The sequence below is a fragment of the Crassostrea angulata genome, chromosome 2 (assembly GCF_025612915.1).
Source record: "Crassostrea angulata isolate pt1a10 chromosome 2, ASM2561291v2, whole genome shotgun sequence".
Classification (NCBI taxonomy): domain Eukaryota; kingdom Metazoa; phylum Mollusca; class Bivalvia; order Ostreida; family Ostreidae; genus Magallana; species Magallana angulata.
Window position 1 is genome coordinate 47,625,275 of NC_069112.1, and position 10,305 is coordinate 47,635,579.

Here is a 10,305-nt window from a genome sequence, read left to right on the forward strand (position 1 = left end):
AAGGTCATTGACCGAAAGGGACAACTGCGTAGTTAGAACTTGTGGTGTTAGCGGAATGACCAGGAAGAAAAAAACTCTCGATGATGATTGGACTTTGGAAAGCGGTCAACTCTTAATTGTAATTAACCTTTAACAATGGACTTCGTTATAAGTCACTTATGAACTGTGACCCGAAAGGATGTTCTAACAATTGATTATTTTATTTCACTGATTTATATACTTATGATTTGATTAATAGTAAGTAGATGGATTTTGGATTGATAGCAGATTGATTATATATTGCTTTTATACCACTATACGATTACAGTGCTTAATAAATATCATAAAACACCAACTGACTTATGATTTCAAAAGTCTAAAGAATAACAACAGAAGGATCACAGAAATAAAGAGAGAAATAATATCATGTGCAAACACAATAAACCTCAACATCACCTACTGTTTGACAAAGTTCAAACCATTTAATTCAATTTGTCATAAATTATCCATGCACATCAAAACGACTTTCGCATTTATTACCTAGATGCCTTTGCAAATGTCTTATGCTGTTCAGAAACATTTTCAAGGAGGACATTTTTTTATGTGTTTTAGTTAACTTCTTAATGAATGGTGCGTAACGATTCGTGGTTTTACAATCAACTCCGTCAAGAACTGAGGTCATAAAATTAATATTAACATCGGGTTGTTGTCCTTTCGATGAATATAATACAATCTAACTTTCGCTTATAAAAATCATGAAAATCAAATCTAATTTCTTTTCATCGTACGAGAACTAATTGAATTGTTTATGGTATTATACCTCATTATAATCATTCACACAAAATTCTTCATATGTCATTTTCTCTAAATTACAATTAGTAATACGTTTGCTTAGAGGGGCGGAAATTCCACCAATAGGAACAAAATTTCAACTTTGTATACGTTTTATACCATTTTGTGGTATTTTTTTCATTTTCAAATAACTAGATCAATGACCTACTTTTTTAGTTACATCTTAATGTCTATTGAAAAAATTTTCAAATTTGTAAACCCATACCAAGGTTTCCTTAACTTTAAAATTATTAGAAAAAATAAATCAATCTGATGGTTGGAAAATGTTGAATTACCAAAGTTTTCATTACTTTCATATTTCGATTTTAATTTTTTTTTGGTAATTATTAGTAATAGTTCAGACAGAACACGGCATTATACAATACCTACAAATATAAAAATATGTTGTTTATATATTTCTTATTAAGCGTTATAGATTTTTTTTAAAAATTGAATTCAACACAACATTAAAACAATTATCAGTACAGACATAAAAGATGAAACAGACAAACATCAATGTTTGACATGATGGTGATTTTCCAATGTTTTACATCTGTGCGTGATATGTCGTATTCTATCAGAAGGAAATATGAAAGCCAAAGAATGTTTTTAACATCAAACCAAGGAAAGATTAATAAGCCGTTTTCATATTTCAAGTCGCAGAAACAAATAACAATATTACCAATCTGACGCATAATGTTCATACGAATTATTGTATACAGACGATGAATTCTAATTATTTTAATGAAGATGTTATATTCAATTTCAAAAGTCAGTTGTATTCCTTTCTTGGATTTTTTTTTTATCGAAATGCAAAATTATAGGTAGGACTAGTAGAATAGGGAGGATGCGTACTTTGAATAAAAAAGGTCTTTGATTATATTAATATTTAAATAGTCATTGTTGGTTTTTTTATCTTTTTTTAAATATTATCCCCAACATTTTCATAGCTGTTCAAATTATCGGGGGGGGGGGGGGTTACATAATTTTTAAACTGGCCTCTATATTTTCTATTGATAGGGCCATATTAAATGCAGGGTGTTTTCATCATGCACCATTCATATATATATAATTTGTAAATTTTAAGTCGTCGTTTTAGAAATCGTGTTTTTATTTTTTAAGTGATTTATTGAATGTGTATTGTTCATTTTGATGAGCGGAAATGTCAACAACAAAAACAAAGAGGAATTGCAGACAGGGGAAAGGATTAAGGTAAAAAAGGTCAAGACTCGACCAATGAGCTCCATCCCCTGACGATCAGGCATCAAAGGAACCCGGTCCATAACGAAGCAGGGGAAGCGTCATCGATTTAGAAGGTGAAGATGTGGCAACTGTGAACCAAAGTTTGCCCCCTGAAACATGTTCCTTCTTTAGCTATTCAATCAAGTACAAGCATTGGTGTTGAAAGTCAATACATAGATAGTATTCATACATTGTTATCTAACAATGTGTTTAACTCATTAAATTAAAAAAAATAGGTTTGTTTGCCACCTCGACCTCTATTTTTGTTAGATCTTTGTTGATATCCTCCATACACTCCACCTCTTAATGAGTACTTCTGATCGTAAGAAGTTGTTTCGACGCCAATATTATTAAAAATTGGTTATTCCATGAGTTTTGAAATAAATTATACTGGCCAAGGGTTTCATGTGAATTCAAAACATCAAAAGACCATGATCATTTGTGGATATGATAAATAAAGAAATTAAGTTGGGCAGGAATATGGGTCCTTTTGATCAACTGCCTATTTCCAACCTTCACATTTCGCCAGTTGGCATTGTTCCAAAATCGGATGAGGGTTGCGAATGATTATTCATTTATCATATCCTAGTGATCGTGGGATCAAAGACTTTATAGCCCACATTGCTGTACAACTTTTTTACAAAACAAATGACACAATATGATATTGTATTTTTCACCTCATATTTAAATTTGCCCCTGACGTCGAGGCGGGTACAATTGTATAACGACTTTGGCATTGCTTCACATGTGTATATAAAGGTCAAAAAATTTTGGCAAATGAAGAAAAATAGGTTTACATTTGGAGCTCTAATTTATATTTCAGGATTTTCGGGATTTTTTTTTTCAAATTGATGCATAATATACGGGTTGAATAAAACCAATTATACTTGGCATGAAACCAAACGGTTCCATTTTCAAAACATTCCATGACGCGTTAAGTTTGCCTTTCTCTCTCTCTCTCTCTCTCATTCTCTCTCTCCCACTCTCTCTCTCTCTCTCTCTCTCTCTCTCTCTCTCTCTCTCTCTCTCTCTCTCTCTCTCTCTAACTGATCATTGTTCTTTTTTTTTCCCTGGTCGTTGTTAAATTAAATTTACTTAAGAAAACAGAATGAAATTATTAATAATGAGACATCATAAAAGTAAGCATATTGCAAGGAATAATAACTGTAAGTGTTAACAGTCACCATAACCTACTGTTCAACACATTTGATTCAATTTTTTACATTATCCTTGCTCCTCTGAACGAATTCCGCACATTTTACTTGGATGCTCTTGCGAAAGTATTAAGCTGTTATCAAACATTTTTTAGGGGAACAAATTTTATTTCATGTGTTTTATCTAACTTCAAAATAAGTGGTGCGTAGCGATTCGTGGTTTAACATTGTCAAGAATTAAGGTCAAAATATAAATATTCACATCGTGTAAACGTCCCTTCAATTAGATATTAAACAAGTTAAATTTTATTAAACTTTAAATATATATTCTTTGAAATTATTTTAATTACTTAATTTTAATATTAGGTTGTCAATAGCTTACGATACAGACATCACGGAGTTTGCGTCTGTCTTTGTTTTTCATAGAAAATTGACCAAAACCGCTTAAACAATTTTAATCATGTCCTTAGTATATCTACGTTACCGAACGTTTTTAGAAAAAGGCTAACATGTGTCAATAAGTGTGAGTTTTTCTGTTACTTCAGCTCCAGCTCTTAAAGAATTTGCTCCTCCTCACATAACTCGTTTTTCGTTATCCGAAATGAAGAAATGAATTTATTTGTCGAACCATATTACAAAATGCACAAAACGACCCTAGACGCTATTGTGAGTATTGTCCATGACATGATTTGAATACAAAAATTTTTTTGACAGTATCTTATTTGGCATACCTTCTGTTATGTGTTACAATGTATATCTATTTAGGTCAATGTAGAACATTGCAAAAACCTTAGTTTGTTTTTAACGATTAATTATCAAATTCAAACGAATTAAGTTTTTGCCAAAGCTACTTATGATAAAGCGCAAAACCTCAAGTTTTATTCATATGCCTTTCTCACAAATTTTATCATGGCGAAAATGGATCTAATCTGTATATTTTTTTTTTTCTTGTCTGCTGTAGTGTTTGTATTCTTTGAAAAGTTTCCAACAAATTTTTTAAAGTATTTTTCAACTATCTTTCGAGTTTTCTTTTCATGTTTAAAAAGTACCAATGTCATCAATACGAGCAATTTTAACAGTATTGGATTTATGTACAAACATGAACTTAAAAGATTTTTTTAAGAATTTGATCAAGCGTATCGTCGTTGTATGATTTCTAATAATTCATTTGTTACTAAATCTTGCGAAACTAAATAAATATATTTGACAACTTTATTCAACATCAATATTTTGAAAACAAAAAGAACTATTTAAAATTGTAATATCAATAATATCCGAAATCTACGTTAGCCAAAATTTGCTACAGTGTATCATTTTCATGTTCTTAACAAATCACCAGTCATAACTTGGTTTTTTGTAGCTACCTTGTCCACGGTATCCACCATATCTACCACCGTTGTTTCCGTTTTTGTTGTTATATCTGCCTCCCTTGCTTCCCTTTCTACCACTTCTACCACTACCTTTTCCGACTCGTCTACCATTTTTGCCACCTCGACCTCTATTTTTGTTAGATCTTTGTTGATATCCTCCATACTCTCCACCTTTAGATGAGTACTTCTGATCGTAAGAAGTTGTTTCGACGCCATATTCTTCGCCGTATCCTTGTCCATTATCGCCGTTGTTTCCTCCTCCATTATAAGCATCTACTCCATACCCCCCACCATTTCCACCATTGCCACCTTTCCCGCCATATCCGTAACCGTTATCACCATTGCCACCGTTGTCACCTTTTCCACCATTACCACCATTATTTTCGTTGCCGTTATCCCCGTATCCTCCATTTCCACCATTGTTCTTAAAACCGTTTCCACCATATTCACCATTTCCACCATTATTTCCGTTGCCGTTATCCCCGTATCCTCCGTTATCACCATTTTCCCCGTAACCGTTTCCGTCATATCCACCATTTTTACCATTATTTCCGTTGCCGTTATCCCCGTTTCCTCCGTTTCCACCATTGTCCCCGTAACCGTTTCCGTCATATCCACCATTTCCACCATTATTTCCTTTGCCGTTATCCCCGTATCCTCCGTTTTCACCATTTTCCCCGTAACCGTTTCCGTCATATCCACCATTTCCGCCACCATTTCCATTGCCGTTATTTCCGTATCCTCCGTTTCCACCGTTTTCTCCGTATCCATTTCCACCACTGCCGCCATAACCGTTTCCTTCATTACCATATCCGCTCTTCCTTCCGCCATAGCCTGATCTGTATACTACAGAGGCAGATGTGTGTGCTACAAGCACGGCGCACAATAAACCGAAGCATAGGTGAGGATTCATGGTTGGGAGATAGTCTGTAAAAAGTGTAACGAAGAGATTGATTTCTATGCATTTAGCGTTTTTATCATTACAAGCCAACACTACAAAGTGTCTCAAGAATTTCTTTTTTTTTTAATATTGATGAAACACAAACTATTATCAGAAAATACTGTTCAAAACTTTATATTTACATCTACCAAGTACCATTTCCTATATTTCTCACAGAAACTTATAGTAAATTCAAACTTCTATAGAAACAGCTAAACTGAAATCTACGCGCCCCATTTATCGATTGGTCGATATCTACAGCGGCTGAAACAAACATGGTACTGACAGGACTGAGATTGACACGCCTTGTTTATCGTTTGGTCAATGATGATGTAACAATCAAAGACTAACAGGAGATGATTTGACTGTTTCTTTAAGCTAACGTACATATGTACAGTAGTTTAGTGAATTTTACTAATTTTTCATAATCAATTTATTAATTAGTTAAAAGAAAGATGTTAATATTAACAATAGAATGCTTTTTGATGATTCATGCGAGTTATGAAGGTAGCAATCATAAAACATTTTATTGTTTTAGTTAAGCTCAGTTTGCCAAAGTGCTGTTTAAATATTTTTGTGAAACAAGTAATAAGGTGAAGTTCTTTCAAAGAATATCATGCATGTAAGAAAGGATAATGTCTTTCAGGGGAAAAAATTCATGTGAAAATTTCACTATTCCTAAACGGGTAGGGTTTTTGCCGTTGAAATGCAATCTTGGCAAAAATACCATTCAATAATGATAACGCTGTCTTTAACTCAATATAATAACAGTAGTATTTTTCGGGTTAATTTGTTGTAAAATGCCTAATTTACGAAATTTGATAGTTTATTATTGTTGAAAACGTATATTCCTTTTTTAAATATTGTTGGAAAGACTACTTATTAAATTGGAGCAAACTAAATACGTAAGGAGCATGTTGATGCCTATTTTAACTTTTCATCTAATAAAACGTGTAAAAATTATTTTCGGTGATTTTTTTAGCAAATATAAAAAATATTTAAATCAAAAAAAAAATAAAGATTTAAAGTTTGTTTTTAGTTAAATGAACCGTTTTTAAATGAATGTTTCTTAACAATTGCATATTAACATTATAAGCTTACCTTATAGATCAGCCACAACTGGACAACTGAATCAATTGTCGTCATTCTTCTTTATATATACTTCTAGATCTGTTAGTTTACCTTCATTATGCAAAGTTAACTTAAAGACTAATGCGCAATACTACAATTCTGCCAAAATCTGATAATAATTGTATAATGTCAAATTTAACCTGATTCTATTGGATATGTAATTTTTCTTCTAATTAATAAAAGGAATTCTTGCTGTGTCAACACAAAAAGTCGATTTCTGAGGGAGAAACTCAACGTCATAAAAGAAATAATTTACATAATGCGTGTTCATTGCCAGTTAAAAAACTGTTTGTGTTTTTTTTTAAAAACTGTTTACATATAATATTGTAATTTTATCATTCAACGACTGAACTGATTTTTTTTTTTAGATAAAATCAATAAAAGCATATTTTAAGTCGTAAATCGTAAATATAATTCATATATTTTGTTCAATAACTAATTATCATGCGTAAATGTACTTTATCTTCTTCTTGTTCTTTTTCCTTTGTCATTGTCCAGTTAAACTCATTTAAAATACAGAATGAAATTAATTACAATGTCAGTAATCTGAAACGCTATGCATATAGCAAGAAATATCATTAAGTGCGAACACAATAAACTTTAGCATAACCGACGGTTTATTAAAGTTCAACCACTTGATTCGATTCATTATGAATTATCTTTGCTCATCAAAATTATTTCTACATATCTTACCTGACCGCCTTTTCAAATGTCTCATGCTTTTATCAAACATTTTTATGTAGAAAAAAATGTTTAATGTGTTTTCTTTAACTTCGAAATTGGTAGTACGTAACCAATTATGGTTTTACAATTAACTTTGTCAAAAATAGATATCATACCATGGAAATTCACATTGTGTAAACGTTTCCCTTGATAAAGCAATTTAATTTTCATACAAAATCAGCATAAAAAATAAAACGGTATATTTTTCCGCGCTCATTTTTTTAAAGAAAGATAATGATGTTTTGTAAAGCTTGTAAAGAACATTAGTATGGACTTGAACTGATATACTTATAAGATTCGGAGATTTGATGTACAGTGTCCGTGCGTATAAAAAAAAATGCAAAGTAGCTCTCCAGTAAGCATATGGAAGTTGTGTTTGGCCTCCTCTTTTTATAGAGGTAAGATCATATTAAAATACTTGCGCGTTTTTATAAATTAAAATTTAACATAAATGATTCAGGGGTTTAAATAAATACATCATTTTAAGAGTTTCTTGTCATCAATATCTGCTGTTTTTTATTTTACATTATATCATATTTAAATTGTGGAGTTTTAATCAGAATGATTTATAATTAAAATACTTTGAATAAAAGAAGTAGTCAACTGGAAGCTGTCTTTTGCCTCCTCTTTTTATACAGGGAAAGGGCTACTCCCCTAATAGAGAAGGAGATAATTCTGTGTTATATAACATGGCACATGCAACGCCAGGTTTCTGGTCAAAGACAAATATGGTCCTGATGATGAAATTAATTGAAATTTCGTATTAGGCGAAATCATAGTACGATATGGTAGTGGAAATCTGGTCTTTGTCAAAGCCATGGTTACGTCAATCCTTCCAGCTAAAGAACTTTGTTAATAGCCAAATTAGTGCTCTTTCTAAAACTTAAAAGAGCTGGGTCAAAAATTTCTGTAACATTTAACTCAAATGCATTCAACTTATTCATACATTAAATTTAACCCTGACACTTATTGACTAGATTTCGTATCAGGATCAAGCCAAAAACTATAAAAAAAAAAAAAAATACATTTTGCAAACTTCAGATAATTTGATTCTCAGGACCTTATTTGTCCTTGAATAAACACTTGACGTTTCCTGTGCAACTTGAGTGTTGTCAAGCGATGTAAAAAAAAAAACCCTCATCATCATTTAGTGTTACGCTATAGCCAAACAAATTAGAAAATGCGATATTTCATTGGATATTTCATTGGATTCCTAATCAATTGCGAGGAATAAATGTCCACGTAAAATCGCGTGAAGCACACCCTCGCCGATTTTAAAGTACTGCTTTTATTTTTCAGACAGTTTTGAACTATAGGAAACTATAACAAATCAAAGTATCGAAGAACTGACGGGAGTTGATTTATCGATGTTTATTTATTTAAAAGTCAATGATATCTTATTTTGAATGACAAGTGCAGGTAGTTTCTAAACTGTATTTGAATTCTGCACATTTTTATAATATGAATTTTTTTGGACTTTTTCGACACAAGAATGTTGATAAAGCCCCATATGAGTCATGTTAAGTAATATTTAAAGATAGAATTAATTTAATTCAATCAAACTATGTATCAGTAATAGATATAATTCTGGAAAATTTAGGGATCCAAGCAATATATTGAACTCTCCTCTCGTTCAACCAAACGCTCGGCTGTCGCCGTTAATCTCCGACAAGCAAGAGAGACTCTCTGCTTGTCGGAGATTTACGGAGACAGCCGAGCGTCGAGTTGAACGAGACTATATTGAACTCTGTCGTAAGAATATATAGGACTACAAAATATATTTAAATTGTTCGTACCATTTAAAATCTGGCTATTTTCAAGGTATTTATAAATGAGTTTTCTTGAGAAAAAAAAAAGCTTTAGCGTACATTTTTTCGAATTTTATCAACTATTTTCAAGAACTAAGTCTTGTCAGCGGCGATGATTTGTGCTTTGGTCCAAACACGTTTTCCTTTTCGGTTTGTCAGAGTAACTGCATAGGAGAGTTGATTAAAATCAACTCCCAAAAAATGGGCGACACGATTATATATTCTCGTGATTTGATACAAAACGGAATTAAGTACTTAAGTAAAATAAGAAATATTCAGTATATGATAACCATTCGTAGCATTTTCAAAAATATTGATCTATTTAAGTCTAATGTAGAAAAAAATAAACGTTTTATATCTTCGATTACGTGCAGGTAAATATATCGTTTTATATTTTTTTTATTTTTCTAGTTTGTTATAAATCAGCCGATCAGAGAGATAGTAATTAAATCATCATATTATAAATTTATTTATACAGAAATAGCAAGATTATTATTGAAATCGGCACGAAAATATGATGAAAAATAAATGAAAATAAGCAACCTTTATTATATACTGAATATTACATATTCGATTTAATATAAGTATATATACAAAGCACTGACTATATATTAAGTGTCCACATTGTCAATTTTAATTTTAAATGAATGGACATTTTTAAATCTGAACTTTAAATCTGTAGCTTTTTCTATATTTTCTGCTAGTGACCTACCAATGCAAATCAAAAAATGAACATTGTTTTAGATTATACAAGACATTAAGTCGTTATATTCATTAGTTTTTTTTTCTTATGTAATTTTAATTTTCAAATTTCTATTTCTTTAGACTAGGCAGGCACGTAGCATCGGGGGGGGGGGGGGGGGGGGGGGGGGGGGCAAGCTTTCTCGCAGCAAGTAATTTTTTTAATTTGCATATAAAAAATTGAATAAGTTGCCCCCTCACTTTTTGGGAGTATGTAAAAAAATAATATGAAAATAAGAAAGTTAGGAGTGAAATTGAAGTTATAGATATACTTCGCCAGCCCCCCCCCCTCACTATCAAAAACGATGCTATGTGCCTGCTAAGGTACATTTCAATATTGATAATAATGTCTTTGTATATGTACAAAAAAGTTTGTTGTTTTAAGA

At 31.7% G+C, this 10,305-nt stretch overlaps 1 protein-coding gene across 1 annotated transcript; it reads right to left on the minus strand.

The window, feature by feature from the left end:
* Window positions 1-4,538: 4,538 nt before the first annotated feature.
* Window positions 4,539-5,489, minus strand: LOC128174427 (uncharacterized). Its single transcript, XM_052839987.1, has one exon. The coding sequence runs from the start codon at window positions 5,487-5,489 to the stop codon at window positions 4,539-4,541; it is 951 nt and encodes a 316-aa protein (XP_052695947.1).
* Between the last annotated feature and the right edge of the window lie 4,816 nt (window positions 5,490-10,305).